Source organism: Nilaparvata lugens, unplaced genomic scaffold (genome assembly GCF_014356525.2).
Source record: "Nilaparvata lugens isolate BPH unplaced genomic scaffold, ASM1435652v1 scaffold5409, whole genome shotgun sequence".
Taxonomy (NCBI): domain Eukaryota; kingdom Metazoa; phylum Arthropoda; class Insecta; order Hemiptera; family Delphacidae; genus Nilaparvata; species Nilaparvata lugens.
Genome location: NW_024091255.1, coordinates 4243 through 20954, shown reverse-complemented (window position 1 = coordinate 20954; position 16712 = coordinate 4243). Strand labels below are relative to the sequence as shown.

The 16712-nt window shown below is 35.8% G+C and overlaps 1 protein-coding gene across 1 annotated transcript; it reads right to left on the bottom strand.

Moving 5' to 3' along the window:
* Positions 1-3901: 3901 nt before the first annotated feature.
* On the bottom strand, positions 3902-16459 carry LOC120355973 (vicilin-like seed storage protein At2g18540; the record flags this gene model as incomplete). The annotated part of the gene is made up of 3 exons (XM_039444748.1): positions 3902-4420; positions 9674-10133; positions 16396-16459. Coding segments are annotated over 3 exons (618 nt in total), but the record flags the coding sequence as incomplete, so codon positions are not given.
* Between the last annotated feature and the right edge of the window lie 253 nt (positions 16460-16712).

Below are 16712 nucleotides of genomic sequence, written 5' to 3'. Positions count from 1 at the left end.
ATGGGATTGTGTTTAGAAACAAATGAACTGATAATTTAGGCATTTCACTGTCGAGCCTCTGACATTTTTTTTAAAACTCAATCATTCAAACCATGTTATGATTGGAATACCAGTTCAAATTTCATATAATTCCCTATTTTAATTTTGAAAAGTACTATTCTTACATTTCATTCAGAATTCTGCAATGTTTTAGAACGTCATATTGCGATGAATGAATTAAACAACATGTAGGCCTACACTGTCAATTCCTTGTGAAATAATTAGTATGAAATAATGATTATTGTGGAATGATTAGTATGTTATAAAGTTAGTTAGAGATTGGTGATTGAAATAATTAGTATGTTATAAAGTTGATTAAAGATTATTGGCAATTCTGTAACAACAGGAACAAGTGTCACAAATTCATAGGCCTAATTGTGGTTTTAACAATAATTCCATGTCGTTTTCATCCAATATGAAATTTTCTACTTTATTCATGTAACTGACTATATTAGTTTTATCATAGAGAAACAATATCATAAGTAGATATCCCATGGTATAGGGCGTTTATGTCGCAACTTTTACTGTTATCTCAAGCCGATAGCCCACGTAGTTCTTTCCTGTGAAGCTTTATGACGCTGGTAGTCTCTCATATTGTGCCGTTCATACACTCTTACCCGGTCAAAACAGTAAACATAGACAATAATCGACAGTAATCGGCTTGAGATAACAGTAAAAGATGCGACATAAACACCCTATACCATGGGATATCTACTTACGCTATTGTTTCTCTATGGTTTTATTAATTCGTCTTGAAAAACTATTACGTTTATAAATTACGTTTTTCGGATGCCCGAATCTTTTAAAATATTTCGATAACGATTACTATAGATTCAATGTTTTCAACACTTTCATTGAGTTGAGCCGAAACGAATTCATTTTTGTTCATTGTATGGATCGATAAGTTGAGAAAGTGGGCTTTAACTAATTACTAGTTAGCATTAGCACATAACCTTGGCGTTGGTTTGGCGTTGAGGCTGCTAATTGAACAAAAAATAATGATCGGTTACGCATTCACTCAACTGTTGCCAATTCCTTATGCAAACGAGTTGGGCTACTGATACCTTACCATGTGAACAAGGAGATAAAGAAGAGGATGAAGAATAAGGGGAGAGAGAAGGACTAGTAATAGAAAGAGGACAAGGAAGAAGTGGAAGAAGGGAGAGGTCGAGAAGAATAAGGAGAAGGCGATGATGAAGAAGAAGGAGGAGGAGGATGTTAATGATGATGATGATGATGATGATGAAGAAGAAGAGAAAAAAAAAATAAAAGAAGAAGAAGAAGTAGGATGAGGATTGGGAGAAGAAAGAGGAAGAAATGGTGAAGAAGAGGAAGAAGAAGAAGGAGGTGATGAAGAAGAAGAAGAAGGAGGTGATGAAGAAGAAGAAGAAGTAGGATGAGGATTAGGAGAAGAAGATGGATAAGGAGGAAGAAATGCAGAAGAAGAGGAAGAAGATAGAGAAGATGAAGAGGAGAAAGTAATAGGAGATTGGGGTGGAGTTAAAGACAAAGGAGGAGAAGAAGAAGAACACAGGAAGGAAAAATAAGCAAAGATTGAGAAGAAGAAAGAGGATAAGCTTATGTAGTAGAAGAAGGATCAGAAGAAGAAAGAGTACTTGAAGAAGATTTTTAGAAGAAGAAAAAAATGGGGAAATGATGGAGAAGAGGAGAAAATCAAAACGTGATGAAAGAATAAGCAGAGTTGGACAAGAAAAATGAGGATAAGTATAAGAAATAGAAAAAGGATTAGAAGTGGAAAGATGACAAAGTGAAAGTGGGAGATGGATTTTGAGAAGAAAAATTTAAATTTGAATAAAGACGAAGAGATGTGTAAGGAGGCGGAATATGAAAATGAGGAGAAGAAGATGAATGAAGAGAAGGATAGAAAATAGAAAGAGGAAAATGAGAAGGCGTGGGAGAAGATGAAAAAACGTAATGGAAGAATAAAGGAGAAGAAGGAAGGAGAAGGAACAGGAACAGAGGAGATTGAGTAACATAAGAATCAAGAAAGAAAATGAAGATGAAGAAGTAGAATGAAGAGAAATAGTTGAAGAAATAGAAGAGATTCTTAGATCCTTTATAAGACGGAGTAAAAGACAAAGAAGAAAGTCGAATAGAGAAAATCTGAGTGGAAAATACAGAAGATGAAAGAGGAAAAATAAGATGAAGTAAAACAAGAAGAAGAAGAAGAAGAAGAAGGAGGAGGTGGAGAAGAGAAGGAGGAGGTGGAGGAGGATGAGAAGATGAAGAAGAAGCAGCAGATGATGAAGAAGAAGAAGAAGAACACGAGAGAAGCAGAAGAAACTCAAGTGGATGTACAAATTATAATGAATTTGGGTGTAAGGGAGCCAGGGGCTATATGTATCCATCAATGCTCCTCCAAATTTGGGAGCTCAATTATTGTAAGGGGGTACCGTGGGCGCAGTAGTAGATCACCTTGCCAAAATAACAGCTGATAATTTTTGCAGATGTTGTCTAACTGCGCCTTCTTTTGTGTGTCAAGGACAAATCCATCAGAGAACGTTGTAATTACTGGCCTATCCCTATGTTCAGTCCTATCATCTGCCTCAATCGAATCTAGATGGAACACAGTTGGGTGTAGTTGAGAGCTGAATAATTATGAAAAACTATCTTGTAATTAAAATTTTCAGGTGTAGCTGTAGTTAAGAAAACTTATATACAGTCGAACCTCTGTATAGCGAGTCGATTATCCCGAGAAAAAATTCGCTGCAGAGAGGTATTCGTTATTGAGAGGTTGTTCTGTCAAGAAAACTGCCACGATCTTATGTATCATGGCGGTTGAACACAACTACGGTAATTTTGGCAATAAATACTATAATAATTCAACTTTCCTATTTTTTAATGTTTTATTTGAAAAAGAGAGTAATTTTTAGTTGAATTTTGTATTTGAATGAAACATTATGTTCAATAAACGACTCACATCTATTCAAATAGTCGAACATTTTGTCTGGTACATTATTTTCGAGTTTTAGTCCTCGCCTGAAATCCGTCCATCAAGAGTTTTGAAGCTTGCAAAATTATCAGGCGAGGACTAAAACTCGAAAATAATGTACCAGACAACATGTTCGACTATTTGAATAGATGTGAGTCGTTTATTGAACTAATGTTTCATTCAAATAAAAAAATTCAACTAAAAATTACTCTCTTTTTCAAATAAAACATTAAAAAATAGGAAAGTTGAGTTATTATAGTATTTATTGCCAAAATTACCGTAGTTTGTGTTCAACCGCCATGATACATAAGATCGTGGCAGTTTTCTTGACAGAACAACCTCTCAATAACGAATACCTCTCTGCAGCGAATTTTTTCTCGGGATAATCGACTTCGTTCGACTGTATATAAGTTTCCTTAACTACAGCTACACCTGAACATTTTAATTACAATATAGTTTATCATAATTATCCAGCTCTCAACTACACCCAGCTCTGTTCCATCTAGATTCGATTGAGGCAGATGATAGGACTGAACATAGGGATAGGCCAGTAATTACAACGTTCTCTGATGCATTTGTCCTTGACACACAAAAGAAGGCGCAGTTAGACAACATCTGCAAAAATTATCAGCTGTTATTTCGGCAAGGTGATCTACTACTGCGCCCACGGTACCCCCTTACAATAATTGAGCTCCCAAATTTGGAGGAGCATTGATGGATACATATAGCCCCTGGCTCCCTTACACCCAAATTCATTATAATTTGTACATCCACTTGAGTTCTTCTGCTTCTCTCGTGTTCTTCTTCTTCTTCTCATCATCTGCTGCCTCTTCTTCATCTTCTCATCCTCCTCCACCTCCTCCTCCTTCTCCAACTCCTCCTTCTTCTTCTTCTTTTCTTCTTCTTCTTTTACTTCATCTTATTTTTCCTCTTTCATCTTCTGTATTTTCCACTCAGATTTTCTCTATTCGACTTTCTTCTTTGTCTTTTACTCCGTCTTATAAAGGATCTAAGAATCTTTTCTACTTCTTCATCTTCATTTTCTTTCTTGATTCATATGTTACTCAATCTCGTCTGTTCCTGTTCCTTCTCCTTCCTTCTTCTCCTTTATTCTTCCATTACGTTTTTTCATCTTCTACCACGCCTTCTCATTTTCCTCTTTCTATTTTCTATCCTTCTCTTCATTCATCTTCTTCTCCTCATTTTCATATTCCGCCTCCTACACATCTCTTCGTTTTTATTCAAATTATAATTTTTCTTCTCAAGATCCATCTCCCACTTTCACTTTGTCATCTATCCACTTCTAATCTTTTTTCTATTTCTTATACTTATCCTCATTTTTCTTGTCCAACTCTGCTTATTCTTTCATCACGTTTTGATTTTCTCCTCTTCTCCATCATTTCCCCATTTTTTTCTTCTTCTAAAAATCTTCTTCAAGTACTCTTTCTTCTTCTGATCCTTCTTCTACTACATAAGCTTATCCTCTTTCTTCTTCTCAATCTTTGCTTATTTTTCCTTCCTGTGTTCTTCTTCTTCTCCTCCTTTGTCTTTAACTCCACCCCAATCTCCTATTACTTTCTCCTCTTCATCTTCTCCATCTTCTTCCTCTTCTTCTGCATTTCTTCCTCCTTATCCATCTTCTTCTCCTAATCCTCATCCTACTTCTTCTTCTTCTTCTTCCTCTTCTTCACCATTTCTTCCTCTTTCTTCTCCCAACAAACCGAATAAGAATATTGATGATGGAAACGAAAATAGTCGACATCATTGAAAAAATTCAAGATGGCGGTCATTATTGACAGAAATTTTTATATCGCTTGCTATTTAGTTATTGTGAGAGATATCGGATTGGTTTTACCACCAAAGTGTTCAGAATTAACCAAAATATGATGTTCGCGAGAATCGACTCTTGAAGTAAAATTTACGTTAATAACGTTGAAGTTAACTCATCTCTTTCAAGTTGAATTTAACTCTAGTTGAAGTTATAGTTTTTATTTTTACTAAATTTTTCTGTTAGAATTGGAGAAAAATTAGAGTTACAATTATATTTATAATTAGAAGAAGCCATCATCATACTCTAGTGAACTGAAAATCTATTCTGTCTGTAATAAATCATGAAATATTCTCATGTCTCATTTTTACTTGTCTCATCTTTATAAATCAAATCCATTTTTAGAAACAATCTGCTAGGTAGTCTCTCATACTACCCTTTGCAGGCATCAATCTCAGACCAGTTCTTTGTCTTGTTTCATTAGCCTCAGCTATAACGATGCCATTAAGGGGCCATTCAATCAGCCATTGCCGCCGGGGAAAGGGAAATCCGGTGGGAAATTCAAGTCATTTTATCGTGTTGCGTGTCGTGTGAAGGATTTTCTGACGACTGTATGTCATCGGGCCATATCTATAACTTATCTCTGGTCAGCGAGCTATTTTTTGACTCTGTGTTTTATGAATTACAGTACTGTTCGAGAGCAATATTGAATGCTTTTTCCAAGTATACTATCCATATTATTTTATTGAAAGAAACGAGAACCATCTGATTTTTTCAAATTTCAGTACTATTTGAATGTAAAATTTTTGGTTCTTTCAAAGGATAGAATGTATTTTATTCATATTATTTGTTTGAAAGAAACGAGAATCATCCAAAATTTCAATTTCAGTACTAATTGAAAAAAAATTGAAGATTCTTTCAAAGGATGAAATGAATTTAATTTACATTCGATTGAAAGAAATATCTGATTTTTATAAATTACAGTACTTCTAGTGGTAAATTCAGTGATTTTCAAAGTATACAATGTATTTTGATTCGTATTCGGTTAAACGAAGAAAGAGTTTGATTATACCTCTCTGTCGATTTACCTGGTCAGTAAGCTTGTAGCTTACTGTAGCTTAAGCCAGTAAGCTTTCTACTTATTTATAAAGTCACTTTTTGTGTAGTTGAGTAGTTGATATTGTGGTAATTATTCATATTAAATAAAAATACTAAGAAATTGTCAAAACCACAGATTTATTGATACTTAGAAAGACCGGTTTCGGTTGTTACACCGTTGTCAATCTCTGATAAACTACAGTGAGGTTCACGTTATTGACAGTGGATGAAGATAGAAGAATAGCGATGCCGATCCTCTGCATTAATTAATTATATTTCTACACTGTCAAAAACATAATTGGCACCGTTGTGGACCTAGAAAAGGATAGTACCACCGGCTTTGTCGAATGATAGACAAGAATAGCATAACCAAAGTTGATCAAATACTGTCATTATTACGTGGACCCCACTATAGTAGTACAATCTCTGTAGTTTATCATAGATTGACAATGGTGTAACAACCGAAACCGGTCTTTCTAAGTATCAATAAGTCTGTGTTTTTTGACAATTTCTCAGTATTTTTGTTTAATATTTATAAAGTCTTGAAAAAACTATTGTATATGGGTAGAATAATCTTCCCAAGTTCATCTCCTTTGTATTGATGCAGAGTAAGCAGTTAACTTTGAGAAATCTCTAAAATACTGACTGCATGACTAGATTTTCATACTTCCATGATATAAATTTTTCTGTTCCTTTTTCATTATTGCAAACAAAAACGGATTATCTATCATGAAGATGAAGGCCTAGTTATCTAGTACAGAGCGATTCGAGAAACTAGTTTTATTTAAATATATGTAGTTTGAAAGAGTCTCATAGTTCAAACATTGCAAACATCATTATTTCTTAACATCTTCAATGTATTGGTTGGATCTAGATTTTTTACACTTTCCCACTACTACTGTTTTGTCTGCTATTCCTAACTAATTTTTCTATTGACTTCCTCCCTTGTCATAGGTCAATATGACCTCAATCCTGTCGATTTGTAAATTGTAGAACCTAAATTTGGCAGATCTCTTCACAAAGTCAAATTCATTTGCCTTGGGTCATGTATTTTATAATAGGATAAAAATTTGGGCTATTCCTTGGTGAAATTCAATTTAAACTGTCAGTATTCCTTGAATATAACTCCAATTCTTCCCATTTAATCAATACAGATTGTCAGCAATCGGAGATGGAATTAATCTTAAAATAAACACTCTGCATCGAAACCAATTCACCCAATGATATTGCAGTAAACAGTCCATTGTTACCGTTATGAAAAAACAAGAAAATCTGAGCCACGTGCTGATTTTTATCATTTGGAAATGAAAGGCGAAATTATTATTCTTTTGTGCCTGAAGCCATGCTTCGTTGCCATGCAGGGATCCACTGTTTGTTAAATAACTGATGCCCCGCTGAATAATGGATTGAAAATTTATTTAAGAGATGTGTGTTTTATGTAAATGGCCAGCGGAAGGTTTTTATATGCATTTCAGAAATCAAATCAGTGTAGGTTGTTGGGTGGAGAGGTGGGATGGGTGAGAGAGAGGGTAGAGAGGATGTTAGGAGAAGAGGGTTGAGGTGAGAGAGAGAGTGAGGTTGGAGAGGTGGTGAAAGAGAGGAAGAAATAGGTGGAAGGGAGGAGGTGGAAGAGTGGTGAGAGGACGCTATGAAATGGGAAATGGAAAGGTGAGAGGGAGAGAGGTTTGAGAGCTGTTGAACGAGAGGAAGAAATAGGAGGAAGAGAGGAGATGAAGGAGAGGATAGAGGAAGCTAAGAAGAGGGAAATAGGAAAAATTAGAAGAAAGAAATTATGAATGTGAAGAAAAGGAGAGAAAGATGAGCAAAGAGATGAGAAAAAGGTTGAACAAGGAGGAGGTGAAAGAGAGATTGTAGAATAAGAGAGGAAGAAATAGGAGGAAGAGAGGAGATGAAAGAGAGGTGAGAGGTGAAAGGTAGCTAAGAGAAGGGAAATATGAAAAATTAGAAGTAGATTATGAATGTGGGAGAAAGGAGGGGAAGAAGAGCAAAGAGGTGAGAAAAAGGTTGTAAAGAAGAAAAAAGAGATTGTAGAATAAGAGAGGAAGAGAGGAGATGAGAGAGAGATTAGATTAGATTAGATTTCTTTATTTATGTATGTTACAATATTTACTGGCTTATACACTAATTTACATTAAATGATGATAATGCTAGTCATTCAACGAATTTTTACAAAGTATAAATAATTAATCAATGAGAATAAAGATTTGATGCAATTAGAATAACGATAATATAATAATGTGATGTAACTTCATAAATCGGCGATGTTTCAACAAATAATTGTTGATTCTCTAAGAAGGATATAAAATATCCTTCCCATTAACACACGACCGGGCTAGAGAGAGAGAGAGAGAGTGAGAGAGAGAGAGAGAGAGGGAGAGAGAGAGAGAGAGAGAGAGAGAGAGAGAGCTGAGAGGTTAAGGGAAGCTAAGAGGAGGGAAATAGGAAAAATGAGAAGAAGTAGATTATGAATGTGAGGGGAAAGAGAGCAAAGAGATGAGAGAAAGGTCCTAAAGAAGGAGAAAGATATTGTAGAATAAGAGAAAGAAAATGTAAAAAATGAGGATCGAAACAGTCCTTGACCCTAAAAGGTAGAAGATGTGCAAGAAGAAGAATGTGGAGCAGGAGAAAGAGGATCGACAGGAGGAGAAAGAGTGCTAAGAGAAGGAGAAAGAGAGAGAATGTGCGTAGGAGAATAAGAAAGTTGGTAGAGAATAAGTGGAGGAGTAGGAGAGCGAAGTGAAGAAGAAGTAGGAAAAAGAAGTTGTGGGCAAGCGGGAGGAAAAAGAAGATGAGGAAGGAGTAAGAGAGCAAAAAAACGAGGAGGAAAGGAGTAAAAATGCAGAAGAGGAATGCGAGGGAAAGAGCGAAAAGAGGAACTGTGAGAAAATCAGAAAGAGAAAAGTAAAAGGACTAAGCATACTAATACATGAATTGAAGTGCCAAGTAAAAGAGAATCAGGAAGGGGAGAAACAGAGAAAATAATAGAGAGTAGAGACAGCGTGGAAGGAAGAGGTAGTGAAGGGGAAAAGAAAATGAGCAGACAATGAATGAAGATGCAATAAAGAAGGAGGGGAATGAGGAATGCTGGTGAAAGGGGTCAGAGGATGAGTAGAGGGAAAAAATAAATAGAAATTAGGCAAAGAGGAGGTGAAGAGCAGTTTTGAGGGAGAAAGAACAATGAGGTAGAAATATAAAAAGGGTAAAGAGAAGGAGTAAGAGAACAAAGTGTTAGAGATAGAGAGGAAAACACGATAAATAAGTGCTAGAAAAGAACCACTCCCATAGTTACACACAGTGGGGGTGGTAACACTTTCGTCACCATATCGCCACATACTTTATCACATTCTTTTTCTCTCTCTATTCTCTTCTAAATCAAATCTGTCATCTCTCTCCCTCTCCCAGAACACACGCCTAAAACACACCTCTATTCACAGTTCTGGGCATTGTTCGTCGGCTGTTGAATTTTTATCGAGTGCATATATTGAACTTTTTCGTTCTCTCCGTCGGTTTTGCTTCTGTCCCTCTCGTTTTTCTGTATCTTTCTGTTCCTCTCGTTTTTCTGTCTATTTCTGTTCCTCTCGTTTTTCTGTCTCTGTTCCTCTCGTTTTTCTGTCTCTTTCTCTTCCTCTCGTTTTTCTGTCTCTTTCTATTCCTCTCGTTTTTCTGCCTCTGTTCCTCTCGTTTTTCTGTATATTTCTGTTCCTCTCGTTTTTCTGTCTCTGTTCCTCTCGTTTTTCTGTCTCTTTCTCTTCCTCTCATTTTTCTGTCTCTTTCTATTCCTCTCGTTTTTCTGCCTCTGTTCCTCTCGTTTTTCTGTCTCTTTCTGTTCCTCTCGTTTTTCTGTCTCTGTTCCTCTCGTTTTTCTGTCTCTTTCTGTTCTCTCGTTTTTCTGTATCTTTCTATTCTCTCGTTTTTCCGTCTCTTTCTGTTCCTCTCGTTTTTCTGTCTCTGTTCCTCTCGTTTTTCTGTCTCTGTTCCTCTCGTTTTTCTGTATCTTTCTGTTCCTCTCGTTTTTCTGTCTCTGTTCCTCTCGTTTTTCTGTCTCTTTCTGTTCCTCTCGTTTTTCTGTCTCTTTCTGTTCCTCTCGTTTTTCTGTCTCTTTCTGTTCCTCTCGTTTTTCTGTCTCTTTCTGTTCCTCTCGTTTTTCTGTCTCTTTCTGTTCCTCTCGTTTTTCTGTCTCTTTCTGTTCCTCTCGTTTTTCTGTCTCTCTCTGTTGTGCAAACTTGCCTTGAAGGTGTGTGTAGTGATTCATAGCTGTACATCCATCACTGGGCGCAAATTGCGTCAAATGGTAGGACGGGTGACATCTTATCTCGTGTAGACATTGATTGTACAGCTCTTCAAATTTCAAATGTTGATGTAATTTGAATGCTATCTCGACCAGGAAATGTGTGATGTTGTACTTGAGCTGTGTTTTGAAGAAGCTGAACATTTGATTAGATTATGAAAGTGTAGTTTGTAATGTTATTAGCGTTGTCTACGTTGATAGCTGTTTTTCGACGTTGTTGATAAGAGTTATCTACATAAACTAGCTGAGAAACAGAAACATCAGTTTGATGTGATTTAGCATTTGATTTTAATGTATTTATCGATCTGATGCTAAGAGTTGAATAATTATGGGCCCATATGAATGAAACCAGAGCAAATGCTCATGAAAGAGAATGGAGTATAAGGTTTTGCTCAAGAGCATTAGGTAGAAGCATAAGCATTTGCTCATTTTTATATGAATAAGCTTTACCTTTACTCTTACCTTATGCTCCTGAACTCTGGAGCTAATGCTCACGTATTTTAAAGGGTTTTCATCAACTGATTCGCTTTTGTAGCCTTACTTTGTTTTTTAGCTCACGTAAGCGCTAAATATGCAAGTAGGGAGACACCGCTTGTGTTTGTGTTGTTTTCTATTTATGAATTGAGTTTTAGGTTAGAATTTTGAAATAATAGCGTGATAAATGTCATCTCTATAATAATCTTCAGCATATTCTTATAATATCAATAGCCTTCTTATAATCGTCTACACTCTCATCTTCTTAAATTCCTATTTCCTATTTTGTGATCGTTATCTTTATATCAGGCTATCTTTTGTATTCATTCTTTTGTAGGGATAATGGTGATATATATCATGGTTGAATCTAAAAAGAGTTTTATAGTTCTCAACTATTGGTTGTGATCGTATCTGGTATAGTTTCCTTTTCCTCATACGAATTAGTTGAGCCATTTACTATGAGCAAAAGGTGATACGCTGCTCTAGACTAGACTCACCTTTTTTGAAGCATTTGCTTCAAAAGTTGAGCAAATGCTCCAGTTTATTCATACTATTTTGAGTATAAGCTTTCACTTTTGAGCAAATGCTCAATCTATTTTTTTTATGAGCATGAGCAAAAGGTTTTGCTCACGTTTATCCATAGAAAATGAAGCAAATGCTCCATATTTCAGAAGTATAAGCAAATGTTCAATTTTATTCATATTGTGTAAACATGACGTCAGATTGTAGGTTTTCATCGTAGTCACTATTTTTAGGCCCTTCAGCTACTTTCCACTTTTCTTTGGAGGAGCATACTGGAGTGTAATGCAAAATTTCACTCAAATCCAAGCATTCAGTGATAAGAAATGAACCGACTTGAATTTTGGAAACCAATTATTATTTTTTCAAAAATTGTGGAAATAATTTATTATGTTATTACACAGTATATTAAGTACAGATTTCAATATGATTATATCAGCTCAGAAATCGAAAGTAATGGCATTTCGGGGCAAGTGGCCCTTACGTTCCAAAATAGTTCTGAATAATATAAGAATGGAACAGGTGAGCAACTTCAAATATCTCGGCTGTGATGTATCCTATGACAGAGAATGTGATATACTTCAGAAAATAGGAAATTTAACTCAATTTGTGGAGTCATTCACCGAACATTAAAGGGTAAGGCCAGAAGTGAGACTGAGATAAGTTCTATAGGACAATGGCCATCCCTTTAATGAAATACGGTAGTGAGGTATGGACAAAGACCAAGAATGATGACTCACGAATTCAGGCATCAGAGATGAGGTTTCTGCGCAGCATTCAAGGATACTCGAGACGAGACCACATAAGAAATGAAACAATTCGAAGTGAGTGCAATGTGCAACCACTAACAGCAATCATTAAAAAATACAGATTAAAATGGACAAATCACTTGAGTCGTATGCCACCAACTCGTCTTCCACTACAAGCTTGGAAGTTAGAGTTGGATGGGAGAAGAGACGTCGGAAGACCGAGGAAGCGGTCGACACCGGAACAGGCTTTACAAGCCAAGTTCATGATGGATGATGATTACACAGTATTGATAGCTTAAATAACAGAATACCTATAATATAGAGTTCTGAGAAACACTTGAGTACGAAATAATAATTATAATATAGTTATTTGTGCAACTAGTGCGCAAAGTGACAGTTTGCTGCACCGAAAGAAACGTTTACGCCCGAGCCGTAGGCGAGGGCGGAATGGTTTATTGAGTGCAGCAGAGGAACTTTGCGCACGTATTTCACATGAAGTTTTTCCTACAGTTACCATTGAATATGAAAAGTGGGTAATTATGGGTAAAATTGCCTGAAATGCATCAAATGTTTTTCTGTGTAATTTTATTATTGATAAAAACCTTAATCCTAAAATCCTAAAGTCCTCGTTGTCCTTGGTTATAATATTATAATGAATAATAATTAGCGCGTTGTGCTTCGTTGCACCTCTGCTCACTATAGCAGCCACAGCAGTCACTGTTACCAACTTCATTTTCATTTTGCTGCACTGTTGCTCCATATAACCTACTAAGTATTTTGCGTTGTCATGTTGCAAATCTGGAGTGCAGAAAAATTTTTCCCGCACTAGAGCGGAAAAGTGATTCTTTGCGTACTGTAATCAGTGCAGCAATGGCCACTTTTCAACGTAACTGTAGGAAAAAATAATAACTTGCTTTTATTTTTAAATAATAGACTAGTATACTCTATCTCCAGAACTTTAGAAGTTAACCTGAAAGTTTTCAAATATGTTGGTTTGTTAAACTGTTCTCTGTATTTACTTTTGGAATTTAATCTTGGTTGATTGGACGGTAGTTCCTCATTGGCTTTCAATCTTGCATTTGATTTTAGTTGTTTGCTATAGTTTAAATACTCCGCCTACTTCGGGCGTGGCTTGTCTCGGCCAATGACAGACTTCACCTTGATTGGTCAACCAACTACCAATCGTATGGCTCCATTTCCTGTTGCTCGATGTTTGAGCTTTTAGCTTACTAGAGAGTGATAATGGTGTAAGAAATGAACCTAATATTTCAAACTTTTTTAGTAAATTATTGATTTTGACAATATCAAGTCGTTCTCATTCAATATGGATATCAATAGTGAGGTCTACGTTATAATGGCAGTGGATAAAAATGGAGAATAGCATTGCCAATCCTCTGCCTTAATTAATTATATTTCTACACTGACAAAAACATAATTGGCATCGTTGTGGAGCTAGAAAAGGATAGTGCAACCGGCTTTGTCGAATGATAGACAAGGATAGCAACATCAATGTTAATCAAATACTTCCATTATAACGTGGACCTCACTATACCACAACATTGTCTTTACAGCAACAAAGAAAGTACTACAAATCTTGTACTGCCAATTAAATTAGAAACAACCCCACCATTTAACATATAATGTAGCATTGTTAACGTACTTACAATAATAATTATCTCCCACACAGCTGTATTTTCTACACCTTTTATAGACTTTTAAAAAACCGGTACTCAAGTTTTTACTTTCCTTGCCCTACTACCAAAGGTAAGGAAAGTATTGCTTTCCAAAAAAAATTAAGGTACCCCAATTTCAAGTTTTCTATACGTTTCAAGGTCCCCTGAGTCCAAAAAATGATTTTTGGTATTGGTCTGTGTGTGTGTGTATGTGTGTGTGTGTATGTGTGGTGTGTGTATGTCTGTGAACACGATAACTCCATTCCTAATAATAACCGATCGACTTGAATTTTAAACTTAAGGTCCCTATACCATGAGGACCCGACAATAAGAAATTCAATAAAATTCAATTCAAGATGGCGGAAAAAATGGCGGATAATTACTAAAAAACCATGTTTTTCACGTTTTTCTCGAAAATGGCTCTAACGATTCTCTTCAAATTATATCATGGATAGCTATTTATAACCCTATCAACTAGCATAAGTCTCATTTCTGGGAAAATTTCAGGAGCTCCGTATATTCTGAGAAAAATGGCGGAAAATGACTAAAAAACCATGTTTTTCACGGTTTTCTCGAAAACGGCTCCAACGATTTTCTTCAAATTTATACCATGGAGAGCTATTTTTAAGCCCTATCAACTGGCATGAGTTTTTTCCTTGGAAAATTGCAGGAGCTCCGTAATATTCTTGAGAAAAATGGCGGATAATTACTAAAAAACCATGTTTTTCACGATTTTTTCAAAATAACTTGACCGATTTTTTTCAAATTCATACTCTGTATAGTTATTTATCAGCTCTATTAACTGGCATGAGTCTCCTTTCTGGGAAACTAATGGGGGGTCCACCCCATCCTTGAGAAATGGACTTTGTAACCTCCTTCTCGTGCATGAGGTAGGTAGGTAGAGCAGTTCATAAAAAGAACACATAGTCGAGATATTTCATCTGTAGACAGCTGTTTTGACGACTTTAAAAAAATGACGACTAAAAAAATCATTGAATTTCACAATTTACACAAAGGAAAAAGTACTCTGAAAACAATTTATTACACATATACAAAAGTCTGATCGTAGTTTCGAATATGAGCAAGGAAAGTTGTGTGAGTGTACCACACCAGATTTTTCAATAAATTACAGTAATAAGCTGAATAAATAAAGAATGGGATTTATTCTGTTGCTTGATTTTCATATTTGTCTCTAGTTTATTAATCAATCTCTTTCTTGATGCTTATACTTATCTCTAGGTTATTCGTAATCTTTAGTTGACCGAGCGAAGTGAGGTCTAAGATTCAAGTCGACGGATTGGCATTTCTCTTAATGTTTAAATGTTTGAATGTTTAAATGTTGCGCATTACGGCGAAACGCGGTAATAGATTTTCATGAAATTTGACAGGTATGTTCCTTCTTTAATTGCGCGTCGACGTAGGCTATATACAAGGTTTTGGGAAATTTTGCATTCCAAGGATAATATAAAAGGAAAAAGAAGCCTCCTTCATACGCCAATATTAGAGTAACAATCAGACTATAAAATTATTCATCATAAATCAGCTGACAAGTGATTACACAGATGTGTGGAGAAGCCAGTCTATTGCTGTATTTCCATAAGGTCTATAGTTTCAATCAGGAACTTGTGGATGAGAATACTGCGTGAGGTCTACTGTTCACAGAACTACTAGTAAGCTGAATAAATAAAGAATCGGATTTATTCTGTTGCTTGATTTTCATATTTATCTCTAGTTTATTAATCAATCTCTTTCTTGATGCTTATACTTATCTCTAGTTTATTCGTAATCTTAGTTTACTAGAGATTGATAATGGTGTAACAACTGAAACAATTTTCAATTCTAATAGAATTCAGCTCTTATGATTACTAGTAGTTCTGTGAACAGTAGACCTCACGCAGTATTCTCATCCACAAGTACCTGATTGAAACTATAGACCTTATGGAAATACAGCAATAGACTGGCTTCTCAACACATCTGTGTAATCACTTGTCAGCTGATTTATAATGAATAATTCTATAGTCTGATTTTTACTCCAATATTGGCGTGTGAAGGAGGCTCCTTTTTCCTTTTATATTATCTTTGAAATGCAAAATTTCTAAAACCCTTTTATAAACGTCAACGCGCAATTAAAAAAGGAACATAACTGTCAAATTTCATGAAAACCTATTACCGCGTTTCGCCGTAAATGCGCAACATTTAAACATTAAGAGAAATGCCAAACCGTCGACTTGAATTTTAGACCTCACTTCGCTCGGTCAAATATTTTTCCAAGTTTTCACAATAAATAAAAGGTTGTGACGAAATTTGTGTTACATCTCCTTCTATCTAGTATCGATGGTCTACCTCAACAATAGTTCAATTTCGACACAAAATATTAAATGAAAAACCTGGGTTACTATGATTTTTCAAAATTGATGAAAATATTATTTCAACCTCACTGCTCCCTTCAGCTAGATTTTGTCGAATTTCTAGCCTTTGTTCTCCCTCTCTATTCATCCATCTTGTTTTGCTTCTGAAATCTGGAATGGCGTTCAGCTGAGAACGTGAGTCGAAAATTGGGACACTGCTGGTCTGACGCTCGCTCTAGACACGTTTCTTCCTACTTTTTTCTAGTTTCTTCTTCTCCTTCTTCTTCTACTTTGTCGTTGTCTTCTCATTTTCCTTTTGTCTCTTTTGTAAAAGTGTAAAAGAAAACCAGGCCAGCCGCAGTACTAGAGCTGTTAGAACAGTTTTGTTGTTCCAGACGCCCTCGCCGCTCTTGTGTCTTTTCGGCAGTTTTTCGTGAGATTCGCAACTGGGTCTGTTTCATTTACACTCTTCTTCTTCTTCTTCTTTCTTCTTTTCTTCTTCTTCTTCTTCCTCTTCTTTTGCTTCTTCTTCTTTTATTTTTCATCTTCTTTCTATTGCTTGATCTTTTGCTTCTTCTTTTTCGTCTTCTTTTGCTTCTTCTTCTTCTTTTTTTTCTTTTTCTTCTTCTTTTCTTCTTCTTCTTCTTCTTCTTCTCCTTCTTCTCCTCCTACTCCTCCTCCTCCACCTCCTTCTCCTCCTCCTCCTCCTCCTCATCATCATCATCATCCATCCTTCACTTAGTCTTCCCTCCTTCTCCTCATCATCATCCTCACCAACATCT